Source organism: Mauremys mutica, chromosome 1, assembly GCF_020497125.1.
Source record: "Mauremys mutica isolate MM-2020 ecotype Southern chromosome 1, ASM2049712v1, whole genome shotgun sequence".
NCBI classification, from domain to species: Eukaryota; Metazoa; Chordata; order Testudines; family Geoemydidae; genus Mauremys; species Mauremys mutica.
Genome location: NC_059072.1, coordinates 24987265 through 25001723, shown reverse-complemented (window position 1 = coordinate 25001723; position 14459 = coordinate 24987265). Strand labels below are relative to the sequence as shown.

General features: G+C 45.3%; 2 protein-coding genes across 6 annotated transcripts in view; one reads left to right on the top strand and one right to left on the bottom strand.

Annotated features, from left to right (window-relative positions):
• Positions 1 to 2617: 2617 nt before the first annotated feature.
• Positions 2618 to 11805, bottom strand: TMEM60 (transmembrane protein 60). The gene is made up of 2 exons (XM_045029654.1): positions 11557 to 11805; positions 2618 to 3274 (listed from the first exon to the last, which is right to left on the bottom strand). The coding sequence occupies exon 2, from the start codon at positions 3223 to 3225 to the stop codon at positions 2821 to 2823; it is 405 nt and encodes a 134-aa protein (XP_044885589.1). The 5' UTR covers positions 3226 to 3274; positions 11557 to 11805; the 3' UTR covers positions 2618 to 2820.
• A 351-nt stretch (positions 11806 to 12156) lies between these two features.
• PHTF2 (putative homeodomain transcription factor 2) overlaps positions 12157 to 14459 on the top strand; it is a 172578-nt gene continuing 170275 nt past the window's right edge. For 2 of the 5 annotated variants that reach the window (XM_045029597.1, XM_045029629.1), the window contains exon 1: positions 12226 to 12464. The gene's annotated coding sequence lies outside the window, so the exon portion shown is untranslated. Of the gene's footprint in view, positions 12191 to 12225; positions 12465 to 12527; positions 12561 to 12856; positions 13373 to 13863; positions 13944 to 14459 lie in introns of those variants that run through there. The other 3 variants (XM_045029616.1, XM_045029606.1, XM_045029620.1) reach the window with 3 other exon arrangements.

The following is a 14459-nucleotide window of genomic DNA, read 5'->3' as shown; positions in this document are numbered from 1 at the left end:
TTGGCACACAGCTCTAGGAATGTGGCCTTTTACATTCAAAAATTCTGCAACCACTGCTCATCGTCCTAAACCTGCATTATGATCAGTGCTTGTTTCCAGGCCCAGATGCAGCACTCCACTGTCTGCAGCTGCTCCATGAATGCCACCAAACAACCTTGAAATGTTTTCTGTTATGTCCCTCAGCAAACTGCCCTCAAAGAAATTGTCACGTGGTACTTCCTGGAGTCTGCAGCTACAGGAGAATCATGGCATGTATTTGCAACAGTCATGAGAATAGCGCAAAGCTCTGGGTGCTCCATACTTCTTTCAGAGTGGCAGAAACTGAAAAGTTCTGCATGAGTTTGTGTGATTTTTTAAAATAAGCTGAAAATATTATGGGATAGGAATATTATAGGATGGAGACAGCATGCTGGTAACCTGAAACCTAGCTCCTGGAGATACCTGGATAAGTCATTACTATCCTATAAACATTGCACATAGAACTGAAAAGGCATTCACTGGACAGCAATACATGGCACACTGGAATACCTACCCATGGTGCACCGCCCTTTACATCAACACTAAGTGCTCCTGGTAAGCACAATGCTGGTACAAGTAACCAAATATGCCCAAATTATATAAATTTCAATGGCTATATGCCAATGTAACTTGCCTCAACCAAAGTTTGTAGTATAGAAATGCTCTTATATGCTACAGCTGTCATCTGCCCTTTGAAGAGGTAAATGAGAAAGCTCACACCTTCAGGTGGAGTTGTCAAGGGGAGTTTGGGGCCTTAGCCCTGTTTCCTGGGAGGGTGTAACAGGCCATGTGGTTTAGATCTCTGGATAGATCAGAAACCTGAGTGTGTTGAGTGGTCCTAAGACAGGGCTGTGCCTAAAGTCACTGGTTCAGATGCCAGAGGCTTAAAACACATGGAACCTAGTGGCTTTATCTTCTCAACTGGACCTGATACACATGCAAAAAGGGGCTGAAATAAGGTTTCACAGGCAATCTTAATTCCAGCCCTTCCTAATTTTTGACTGCTTGACTGCATGTAATTTTCTAAATAGTTAAAGTAAACTGAGAAAACAAATCTTATTGAGACATAATAGTGAAAACTACAGGGCTTAGCATCAGGGACTGAGATCTTTACATCCACCACACAAACCTCTGCTTTTAGAGCTAAGTAACTGATAGCAGTAGTATGAAATCATTCTATAGGTGGACCACATCTAGAAGAGGATGGACATTTTACCAATGGTGGTCTCAAATGTTTGCTGACAAAGAATGGTGAGATTTGGATCTTGGGTTCCATTCCAGGCACTGGAGCAGTGTGTTGTCTACTAGGCATAAAATATACTACCCATTTCCCCCTAAGATTGATTTTTTTGCCTCTCCCCCCTAACCTGTCCAGTGTCTACCAGACCATTGGCCTTTTGTCCCAGTTTTCTAACCTAGTCAATTGTCTTCTCCACTCTTCAGGATGCTTATCCATCTCCTTGCCTATTCCCCGTTCTCTCTCCCACTCCCTGATCTTTCTTCCCTCTCATAGCCTCCAGCTACACACTCCTTTAACCCCTGGACACACACAGTCGCATCCCCACTGGCTCCCAGTCAGTCTCCCTCCCTGCGTGTCTCATCTAATTTCAGCATCCTCATCTCCCCTAGCTTGTCCGATGTGTCTCCTTCCCCCAGGCCCACTAGGTGCCTGCTAGGTTACAGACCTAGTCTCCTTATCTGGAGAGGCCCAGTTCCCACCCCCAGGCTCTTTCTACTAATCTACTCCACAATTTCCTAGGTCTGGGTCTTGTCCTCTCTCCACTTGCATCACACAGCTTCCGCTAGGCTGCTTTGGTGCCAACAGGGAGGTCACTGTCAGCACAGAGAAGCTCCCAGGTCTTATTTCCAGTCGTTAGCCCCAGAGCAGCTATAACTTGGGAGTCTGACTTCACCCTTGTTGCCCTGGGCTTTGTGGGGATGCTGCATGAACACTCTGGTCAGCACTAGGAGCTGTGAGAGGTCTGAGAGGGAACTGAATCATCTGAGAGTCTTAGCTCATGCCTCTACTGAACATGTGCAAACATTTTTTTTGCCCAAAGGCTTATAACTTGCCCAGATTTGTACAGATGGTCACAGAGAATGAAAAAGGCACATCCCTGACACAAAGTGACTCCCTCCCCCATTTCAGATTCCTTGCTCCAAAATCCAGGAGTGCTAGAGTTTTTGAAAGAGAACCTGACTAAGAAATGGCTGAACCATATTAGCCAAAAATAACTAAAAAAATAATTCTGAGGCAGAAACCCCCTGGAAAATTTCAGCCTGAACTGTTAGTCTGGCATGGTTGTAAATTACAGAAAAACAGCATCTTATGTGAAGTGTCCAGCCATTGTAATAGGCAGGGCTATTAGCCCTACTTTAATTACTTTCATCTGTTATCAACGCTCAAAAGGAAATTTAGTACATTATAGAAAATTGTATTAGAACTATTGTAAGTAGCTCCCTGGAACTTAATAGTACAATATGTAGTGGAAAACTAAATCCTCCTCCCAGAATTTAAACAGGTTGCACTCTTTAGAATGGATGGTCTAGTAGCTTTATGAGGCCGTTTAACAAATTAAGTCATGTTTAGAAACACAGCTGAAGTCAAACATACTTTATTTACATGAGGATATTTGTGACAGTTCTAAAATAAGAACTGAACAAATCCACTTTAATACCAGCCTGTCTTAAATAAAATTTTCAGAATGACATTTGTAGTTGCTGTGTGCAGTTTAAGCTTGTACCAAGATAGGATGATCCAGTAATTTGATATTGGTCAACTTGAAAAAGTTTTGTTACAACTTAGTCTCTTCGTACATAGAAGATGTTATATCCAAGCTCAATCATTCCCCCCATGAGTAAGGCCCATAAGGGGATAAAGACATACACTAGTTTCATTTCAGTAAATTGTTGCAGTTTAGCGCAGAGGGCAAGGCAGAAAGCTAATTTAAGCAGCATTGCGATGAGGTACCAGGCCTTTTTCTTTATATTTTGAGAACCATTGCGAGGGTCATAACCAGACTTGCATCGCCCAGCCATTTTTACAATTAGCATAACGAGTAGGATAGTATCAAATATCCAAACTGGAATAAAGATAAGAAACCAGTTCCATGGTGCTTTCTCATCCAATTTTAACACCAACATGATCAGGAAGAGTAATGTGAAAAGCCATGTGAGCAGCACTCTCTGCGCCAGGGACATTCTCATTTAAACAGCTTTGATAGGGAGTTATTTTCCCCCAACTCTCAGCAACAACCTAAGACAAGGGAAAAAAAAAAAGTCAAAAATGGCATATCCAGAACATATGGAATATATCTTGAAGAATCACATGCAAAAGTTTTGTTCTTGCTTTCAGAACCCACCACAATCCCACCTTACCTAGATAGTAGACCATATTTCTCATTTCCATTTTATGACTCTGTTCTTCCAATGATACAAGACTTAACACTGAGCATTTTAATTCTGGTCCTCTTCCCAAATGAATTCGTCACTCATAAACCTGAATGCTTTTGTAAGCTAATTAGCCAAGCCCCCAACCTCATGTCCCTAACAAAACATACTCTGCAGAGCAAATACAGCAATTTACAGTTAAACTATAGAAGCCTTAATCCTAAATTAACCTTAACTTTGGACTTCTCTGTGCAGCCTGTCATCTTTGTGAATCTCTCTAGATTGTGGTCTCCAAAGCAGAAACTGTATTTGTTGGTTTGTACAAGGCTGAACACATTATCAAACACTTTTTCCAGGACTATGACATACATGGAAATGTTACATTACTTAGTTGCTGCCAAAGCACAAATAGTGTGCAAATTTCTCTAAAAATGGATGCTGCTCTTGTAAATAGCAAAGACACTCATTGAAATGTCATGCAAACTGCGGCTCAGACTAAATGAGCTAAGGGAAACTTAATAAAGATTAAGGACAATTTTTGTGATAACTTAGCCAATAGGCACTCAGCCCTTTGTGCAGTTAGTGTTGGCTCTGACATGAGTTGTATTACAGTAGTGCTTAGAGGGCAGTCAGGGACCAATGCCCCACTGAACTGGATATGGTGTGTATGCACAAACAGGCTCCAATTACAATCTAAGTTTATTTTGTTTCCTATTCACAGCTCTAGTTGCTCATGATTTTAGCTTGGTGTCACAAGAGCTGGAGTTCTGAGGGCTCCTGCATACAGCCCTATATATGACCTGCTTCTACAATATTAGAGAGAAAATTTCAAAGCAGGAAAGATAGACCAGTGATTTCAAAAATACCAAACCCCTCCTACCCACATCCTCAGAAATGTATTTTAGATCCATGGTTACACAGATTTTTCTGCTTCCACTATTTCTCTCCCACTCTCTATCAGGTGGTGATTTCAGAAAGTCAAACCCTATAGACATTTTCCCAAAGAGGACCTCAGTTGCCTAACAGCACATATTCAGATTTGTACAACTTTCTTCTGATTTAATCTTTAAGAAGCAAGGAGCTTTGCCCAGGAGACAGAAAAAGATATTCCTATCTACTCAAGTGCAGAGACCCATTGTTTACTGAATGTACTTCTCCCACATGCTCTGATTCCAAATTCCCATGGAAAGGAATAAACAACAAAAGCTGCTGTCAAGGGATAAAACAAGAATGCTGCCTGGCTGGTGGGGGTACTATCAAGGAGATGTGCATTTATGAAAGTACCATTTCCAGACCACATCATCCAAGGCGGCGACTACTACTTGGATAACCAGATTCAGCAATTGTTGCCACAGACACCACAAGGGGAAGGATTGGCACCAAGGGAACTAGAAAGAGTAGAAACTGAAGAAACAAACTGATCACTTGTGACACAGGGCTAGGAAGCATTCAGCCTGGCTAGAATTATCAAAAATAGTTATCAGATAACCAGTAAGTCAACTATTGAGGAACTCTCTTTCTGGAGGAATGGAACAGGAAGCTATAGGGGACATAGCTGATGGGCATCCTTGCAGTTTGGTAGCTGTTTGCCTTGTGACAGGTTATTCAATCATCCTGAAAATGCAAACAATTGTCAGTAGTGATTCCATATTAAGAGTGGAGAGAGAACTCAGCAAGGGACAGAAGGATAACAGGATGGTGTGTTGTCTCCCTGGAGCAAATATTTGACATGTAATTGCATGATTGGACAGGATTATGAAGTAAATTGGCAAGTCTCTACTGCTGATGAAACATTAGAACCAATGACTTCGCATCACATGGAACTATACAGATTATAAGTGACTTAGATTTTGAAAAGGAGCTGAAGAAGATAAAAGACCAAGTGGTGTTCTCATAGATCCTTCTGGTCCTATGAATAGAAGGCTGAAGGAGATGAATTGCTGGCTACACTACTAGTGGATATTTTGTGGAACAGTAGGCCACATTCCAGTGCGAGAAGGAGCACTACGAACGAGATGGCCTGCATCTCGCAGGCTGGGGGTAATGGGGGCTAAATTTCTCAGCTGGAGACTAGCAGGTTAATGCTTTCCAGGCTGCTTCTAACAAAGAAAGGTGAGAGTAGAGGAGGCAAATGTGGTAAGAACTCAAATTCAACATGTTCCGAACACATTGAACAGATGTGGGAAAGCATGTGAAGAGAAGAAATTGTTTAACAATGCTAGAAGTATGAGTAACAAGCAAGAGGAACTGAAAATTCTCAATGAATAGAAAATTGATATTGACCTTAATGAAATGGGTGGGACAAGTCACAGGTCTGGAATGTCAAATATCATTGGTTATAACGTGCTTAGGAAGGATAGTGACACCACTACCTGTTTCAGAGTTATGATTAATGCAAAACTATAGGATCATGACTGCATATAGATCACTGTGCTAACTACTGGGGAGACCTGTTACAGACCACCAAATCGAAACAGGCTGTTCTTAAACTGTCCTCTAAGTTACTCCTTTTGTATCTGTTTAATGTATGGGGGAAAAAATGATTGTTATGGAGGACTTCAATTTGAGAGTCATGAAATAGAGGTTTTATGCAGCTGGTAGTAAAACATTGGAATTTATAAACTTATAATGACTTTTCTAACACAAAAAGATACTGCACCCAACACAAGAACTATTTTGGACCACATTAGGATGGATAAAGATGAGTTAATCACTGGACTGGAAGTTGCCCATTGACCAATGATCTTGACCTGATTATATTCAATATAGACAATGAGGACAGTCCCAACTAATAATTTATATATTTGATGCTTCTCAAAGGGGCTAAATTTCCCCTAGTTGAGAAAAATTATGAGAGAAACTTATTGGAAAGAAAAATTAGATGTAAAAATGTGAATAAAAAACAGTAGTTTAAATATGTTCTTTAGAGAAGGAATACTTAACAAGACATGTATAGCCAAAACACTTACTTATACCAAACGGACAGCTTCCTTCCATAAAAATGGTGACCTAACAACAAGAGATTACATCATCCATCTCTCCTCCGTTCCCCCTACTCCAAAACATGTTAAACTATGGAAGGGGGGTTTTGTTTGGAAATCTCTACTAGAATTCCTTAGAGGTTTCCTCATTGTATCCTGTAAAGGGGGGTTTGGGGTCGATCCTTTACCTCAGTGAGACAAATTTGTCAGATCCCAGGAGATCTTGTAGAAGCCTCTGTCCCTGCACCACCACTGGTCCCCAGCACTCAGGCACGATGGCTCCAATGGAACTGTGCTATGAGGAAATGCTCTCTTACAGGGAATGCGCCACAGAAAAAGGCAACACACTCTGAATGGGGAGTTGAAAACCAAGCATGGAGGCTCCTCTCCACATTGGGATGTAGGGAGCATGATATGGTCCAAGAAATGCAGAAAATCTTGTCTGCTCTTTTAGGTTTCTTGAAGTCAAAATTTTGCTCTTGGAGGATGTGTGTGTGCGCAACTCACATTTATTTTAGTGGAAATATTGATGCACGAAACAAGGGTAGAACCTGACCGTAGAGCTTGGCAGGTAAGAAAAGGTCAATGTTTTGGTAATAGTATATTAATGATTTGGACTCAATTTTTTTTAAAAAAACTGTTTTACTCACCTTTAAAAGGATAAGGATATCCTAAAACAATGTTCCAGTTCAAGGAACAACCTCATTCCTGTAGCACTGAATGTTAAGAATGATTGTCCTGATCAATTTTCTTCAACTAATCCATGGGCATTTTACCTTATTGAATGGCTTTAGTCACAAATCTATCTTACTAGGCCAAAGCATTTTATTTCTCTTGAGTTAAAAATGAACATTTACATTTTTTAGGGAAAGAAAACTGACATTCACTAGCTCCAACTAATTATCCAAATGGAAAGAAATACCATCTTCTGTTGTGTTTTTGGCATATACTGTACAGTTGTTATTCTCTGCTCTTAGGGAATAAGTTATTGTCAGTTGCCTCGTTATTTGGGACACTTCATATTCTCAGCCTCCTTTTGCTGGCCTAAAGGCACCAACAGCAAGAATCATGGATATCCCTTTTATTTTGGGATATTAAGGCTTGTCTGTCCCTGAAAACTGATCTGGAATAAAGTAGGGTGTTAATTTAAAGTAGATTAACTGTTTTAGTGGATGCTCTTACTCCCCCGTAAATGCCATATTCCAAATTCATTTAATCCAGTATAACTCCCTAAGTCAATAAACCCTTACTCTATGGCTATACGCTGGAGACTGGAGTGTAGCCATAGCCTACACCAGTGGTTTTCAAACCATGGGTCGCAACCCAGAATTGGGTCATGGAATGGAAGGGACTGGGTCGCGGCGGCTCTGGTCAGCGCCATGGACCAGGCCATTAAAAGTCCCATTGGCGGTGCTGCCCGGCTAAGGCAGGTTAGTCCCTACCTGTTCCAACACCGTGCTACGCCCCAGAAGCAGCCAGCAGCAGGACTGGCTCCTACGCTGGGGGGGGCCACAGGGCTCCATGCGCAGCCCCCATCCTGAGCACCTGCTCAGCACTCCCATTGGCCAGGGACTGTGTGGTGGGTGTGAGCCATGCAGAGCCGCTTGCACACCTCCACCTAGGAGCCAGACCTTCTGCTGGCTGCTTCCAGGGTGCAGCGTGGTCCACAGTGCCAGGACAGGCGGGAAGCCTGCCTCTGTACCCTGGTTGTGCTGCTGACCGGGAGCTGCTGGAGGCAAGCCCGTGCCCCAGCCCTGAGCCCCCCCAAACCTGGAGCTGCTTCCTGCACCCTAAAACCCTCATCCCCAGCCCAGAGCCTGCACCCCCAGCCCAAAGCCCCTCCCACACCGCAATCCCCTGCCTCAGCCCTGAGCCCTCTCAACCCAGAGCCACCTCCTGCACCCCTCATCCCTGGCCCCATCTGAGAGCATGCACCCCCAGTCTTGACCCAGCCCAGAGCCCCCTCCCACACCCCAAACCCCTCAACCCCAGCTCCACTGGTTCACAGGCATCAACAATTTTCATCAACTGGGGGTATGGCTACACTGGCGAGTTGCAGCGCTGGTGGAGGCTTTCCAGTGCTGCAATTAGTAAGTGGCCACACCTGCCGGGCACTTCCAGTGCTGCAACTCCCTGGCTGCAGCGCTGGCCGTACACCTCACTCAGCATGGGGAATAAGGATTGCAGCGCTGGTGCTGCAGCGCTGGTCATCAAGTGTGGCCACACACCAGCGCTGTTATTGGCCTCCAGGGTATTAGCAGATATCCCAGAATGCTTTTAACTAAATTACTCCCTTTGTTTTGTTATGCAGCCTCTCTTTGTTTTGTTGTGAACAGCCGGAGCTCTGTTGCTACCAGAGCTGCTTATGTAAACAAACACAGCTCCTGTTTGCTGTGATCAATCTGTGAACAATCTAATGGTCTGCAGGCTTTTGCAGTTAAAGAAGAAGGGGTTAGGTTTTGTTGTCAACTCGGCTGGGCTCTGTGCACCGGGAGCTTCTTCAAACAGCTCCTGTTTGCTGTCATCAATCTGTAACTACTGTTAACAATGAAATGAGATAACCCCCTGCCTGTCTCATTCACAGGGGTTGAGTGTTTGCTTTGCTTGAGAGAAATGGGGGAGGGGGCAGAGGGGGGAAAGAGAGTATGTTGGATGCAGGCTGTTTGCAGTTAACAGTAATGGGGTGGGAAAATTTTCTGATTTTGCACAGTGTCAGTTCCAAAAATCCACTCTCTCTTTCCCCACCCCGGTCCCTGTCACATTGCCCCACACCCCCCTCTTTTGAAAAGCACGTTGCTCCCGCTGGGATAGCTGCCCATAATTCATCACTCCCAACAGCGCTGCAAATGCTGCAAATGTGGCCACACACCAGCGCTGGCCCTGCACAGCTGGACGACCAGCACTGCAACTACCAGCGCTGCAGATTTGTAAGTGTAGCCATACCCTGGGTTGCCAGAAAAAAAGTTTGAAAACCACTGGCCTACACTGATAGGAATGTTTTTTTCTGTCAAGGTAGGAACAGCACCTCCCTGAATGATGTTGGCTATGTTGATGGACAAATACTTCTGCTGATGGATACATCAAGAGTGAGGGTTATGTTGGTGTTTTTTTTCCCCCACACCCCTGTGACACAGGTATGCTGCTGTAAGTATCACGTGTAGGCCAACCAAGCCTGAGTCTAGAGGAGCATTTCCTGCGGTTAGGCCCGGCCAATTAGGAGAAGCAGGTTTCTGGAATTCATAGCTGACTTCTGAGATCATGAATGCCTCAGGGTCTCCCTGCATTGCTTGGTCTGTTCCCCACTCAAGGCGATTACTTGAAGCAGGCAGCAGCTATATTCCTGTCCTCTGTGTCAGCAGGGTTCCTTCACAGCAGAAGGTGCTTGTGAGTCACTCCCTGAAGTGCATGAGTCTCCACCCCTGCCCCAGGGGTGCCATTGGGAGGGGGGGGTAGGGGAGGGCTCTAGCCCCTCCGCCCATTTCCTAGGGGAGGTCTACTCACTGTAGCCCCAGACAGAGCTCCTAACTGCAACAGCCTGAGTGTGATATGTGATAAGTTCTGAAGCTGGAAGCAGCACAGCCTTTGGGGCAGGGAGTTTGTTTATAAACAGAGGCAGGGTGATTAAGATAACAAAAGACTTATCATTAAAGTAAATTAAGGATCGTTAGATGATCCTAAAAGCTCTGCCAGGGACTTCAGTTAAAAGATAGGAAACAAAGGGTAGGACTAAAAGGTGAGAATGGAGAGAGGTAAATACTGGTGTCCCTCAGAGGTCTGTACTGGGACCAGTCCTATTCAACATATTCATAAATGATCTGGAAAAAGGGGTAAACAGTGAGGTGGTAAAATGTGCAGATAGTACAAAATTACTCAAGATAGTTAAGTCTAAAGCAGACTGCAAAGAGTTAGAAATTGGGTGACTGGGCAACACAATGCCAGAAGAATTCAATGCTGATAAATGCAAAGTAATTAACTTGGCAAAATACAATCTCAACTATACATATAAAATGATGGGGTCTAAATTAGCTGAACCCGTCAATAAAGAAATCTTGGAGTCATTGTGGATAGTTCTCTGAAAACACCTGCTCAATTAAAAAAGCTAACAGAATAATAAGGAATTGTTATTTACTCCTCATAACACAAGAACTAGGAGTCACCAAATGAAATTAATAGGCAGCAGATTTAAAACAAACAAAAAGTATTTCTTCACAGTCAACATGTGGAACTCTTTGCTAGGGGATGTTGTGAAGGCCAAAACTATAATGGTTCCAATAAGAACTAGTTAAGTTCATGGAGGATAGGTCCAGCAATGGCTACTAGCCAGGGATCTAACACCATGTTCTGCATGTCCCTTGCTGTTTGCTAGAAACTGGGAGTGAGCAAAAGGGGAACTTGAGGATTGCTCGGTGCCTGTTCTGTTCATTCCCCTGTGACAGCTGGCATTGGCCACTGTCAGAAGACAGGATACTGGGCTAGATGGACCTTTGGTCTGACACCATATAGCCCCTGATGTTCTTATATAGAACCCAGATGTCTCTGTTCCCTGCTCTCCTCCCAGAGGGGAGGAGGCCTGACAGGGGCTCTCGCTCTCCACAGAGTTAGTAATAAAGTAAGAATATACGTTAACATTTTAAACCTAACCAGTCCCTTAAGTGACTTGCCACAAGATGACAGAACATGTTGTTATTAGGGCTGAGTGGGTCTAATATTTATTTAAATTTCTTTTATAAAGGAATTAGAGACAGGGCTCCTGTCAAATAACAAAACTAGTTTTTTCAAGTGCCTAAGTAGCCCCAGGAAACATGGTTAAAGTTGCGCCCCCCACCCCCATGGGAAATGGCGCCTCTGCCCTGGCCGGACTCGCAGCTCCCCTGGGTCCAAGGGGAGGCTTCGCGCTGCCTGCCAGCTGCGCTGCCCTCTCGCCCCTCTGCTCTGGTTCCTCGCGCAGCGGGTCGCCTCAACCAACCGGCAGCTCTGAAAGGCTCGGGGGCGGGGTCCCCTCCGTGCGCCAGCTCCCTCCCTCCCGCGGCCTGTTCGGCCTGTGATGGGCCCGCACTAGGCACGGACAGCGGGTTCGGCCCCCGCAACAGCAGCTAGCCCCGTCCCCCCGGTGGGGCCCCGTCCCCGGGACCAGGAGACGAGAGGCCCCGCCTCTCCCTGTACCTACCAGGCAGGCCCGGGCCGCCCTGCGCAGCACCCGCTGCCGCCTCACCCCGCGACCGAGGCCAGAGCCCGCCCTCTCCCTTCGCAGGGTCTCGGCTCATCACGTCGCAGCCCCCGGCCCCCACACGCGTTGCGAGGGGCCCAGCCAGCAAACGGGTCCCAGCTAGAGAGGACAGCCCCCCTCATTAGGGAAAAGACAGAGCGCGAGAGACGCTCACACCATCTCTACAGCGCGCCCATTGGCTAGCCCACCCCGCGTTAAACAGACTCTGCCAGCGCCCATTGGGCAGCAGAGGAGCCGATCAAGTTGAAGCCGTCTATGTACCACGTCTATTAGGTAGGCCAGATGCCCATCAAACTGAGCCCTGCCTTCGCCCCAAAGCTATTGGGTATAAGAGAAGCTCGATTCACACTCAGCCCGCCCAAGTTTTCCCTTCTTCCAATTCAGGGACAGGGACGTCAATTAAACAGGACAGCATCAAGTCAGCGACTCCTATTGTGGTAGAGACGTGCCCATCTAACGTAATCCCGCCTCACCTCCTCTCCCATTGGATAAAGTAGCCATCCATCAAATATAGCGCCCGCCCCTCTTCATGTAGTCTAATGGGAGGGAGCCCACTTAAATCTTACGGAAGATGGTAAGTGACGTGATGACGAAGCTCCGTATGTCTTTCCTCGGGCTAGGGCGGAGCGTCGTTTGAAGCACCACCCCTTTTCCCTCCCTTCTATCTTGCACGCGCATTGTTCCCGCCTCTCTATCCCGGCCGCGCGCTGTTGCTGCCGTCGCGGCTCTGCCTCATTCTCGAGCTCGCGCTTCCCTACAGCTGTTGCCTTTCGTTACCCCCGCACAGCTGCTGTTGTCTGCGGCGCGCGCTCTCCCCGCTGCCGCCTCATCGCGGCGCCGGGTAACCGGTAAGGTTCGAATCCCAACGGTTACGGGGGTCGGGAGCAGAGGAAAAACCTCCTTACACACGGGAGGAGAGGGGGCAGGCTACGCACCCCGTGTGGGTGGGGGGCGCCAGGCTGGCTCTGGCTCCTACGCATACTGGGGAAGGGATAAGGCGATAGTATGCGGGGAGGGGGCTTAGGCTCTGTGGGGTAGGGGAAGGGAAGAGGATGAGCGGCGGGGGGTAGAGCAGCTTCCACACACGAGGAAGGAATGGGGGAGGAAAGAGGGGACTGAGGGGCTGGTAGCCGGGGGGAGGGAGGAGGACTGAGGGGCTGGTAGCCGGGGGGAGGGAGGGGAACAGGGGCTGGCGGCCCGCGGGTAGGGAGGGGGACTGAGGGGCTGGAGCTGTTGTCATTGGAGCTCACTGGTCCTTTTTATTGGGCTATAGTTGGTTTAGCCTTCAGGCTAATAGGCGTATTCTGATATTTTTCAAGCCCTGAACTAATGGTTCCTTATTCATGGGTGCTATGTGAAAAGCCTAATTTTGGAGCTGCTGTGAATAACCCTCATTTTCTTGGGAGAGGATGAATTTGGCTCACTAGGTGGAGCAGATGATGGGAATCACATTGACTCTTTTTTTCTTGCCTTCAAGGCCCTGTATCATGCAATCCCTGCTTTCATCTCTGACCTCGTCTCCTTTCATATTCTCACCTTCATACATTGCATCCCTTCCACTCACTTGCTTGTGGGTTTTTTTTGCATCCCCACTTCTGCATCTTCCCCACCTCAACACTGACAGCCCCTCTATTCCAAGCTGCCCTTATGCTTGGATCTTCCTCTCAGAAACTGTTTGCCAGGCCACTTTAGAAGTTCTCTCTAAAACTCCTTCTGACCTCTCTTCTGAGAGAAGTGGAGGGGAAATAGCTAACAGGTAAAACAAGCTTTGTCTATGACCCTCACTTACTACATTTTGTACACTTTAGTCTGCTCTTTAGACTAAAGACTCTCTTTTCATTTGTTTTATCCGCTGCCTAGTATATTTTTGGGTGCTTGAAAAATAATGGGGAGTTGAGAATTCTGATTATTATTCCAAGCTCTGCCAGCATCTTGCTATGTGACCTTGGGTAAATCGCTTAATCTCTCTGATCGTTAGATACTCATCTGTGATATGATTTACCTCCGAAGAGCATTGTGAGGTTTAATTAATGTTTGTAAAGTGTTCTGAGGTCCTTTTGATTAAAAAATGGTTGAAGATAATGTTAAGTGTTAGTGTTATTTTGACATGGCATAGCTTTTTTGGGACTCCGCTCTCCTAAGAGTGATACAACTACATGGTTTAGAATGTGTCCTCAGTAATCTCCCCAATTTATTACTTTATGTTGATTCGAGAAACCAGATGGCTGCATCTTTTGTTTCAACTAGGGCATCTCTTACTGATATCTGTTAATCCCAGTATGTGAAAGGCCACCATTTTTAGCTACATTTAGTGCAATTACCAAATGGTAGGTTATATCCTCATTACAATTTACAATTTATTAATATTACAATTTATTAATGCTCTGTGTTTGCTGTTTTTGTGTTTGCTGTATATATGTGTCTCTCTTTGCGAGGAGCTGTATGCCTTTGACTTTTTCTGCAGCTTTGGTGGGCTCTAGTGAACTGCCTTGTTTTGCTGCTTAATTTGTAGCTTTTCTCAACACTTCATTTTTGTTTCTGTAAAGTGTTCAGGAACGGATGTGTGTAAGATATAAAACATTTTATTTTAGTTTTAAGTTTTGGTTTATTTCTATAGCTCCTATACAGTCTTTGCAAACTATTTTCCGTGCTAAAAGGGAAAACAAAGGATACTGTTTGGAAATGATACATTTTAAGATCCTGATTCATATTTGAAATGGAATTTCCATGTAATTAGGGTTTCTGTTGTAGTGTGTTGGTACCAACATATTTATTACTCTAAATATAAACGTTACTACTAATAAAATGTGAGTTTGAATCATCTGAGCAACAACTTTGAATTC

Excerpts from the sequence above, each read along its gene's own strand:
- TMEM60 (XM_045029654.1), bottom strand. The coding sequence starts at position 3,225 with ATGAGAATGTCCCTGGCGCAGAGAGTGCTGCTCACATGGCTTTTCACA.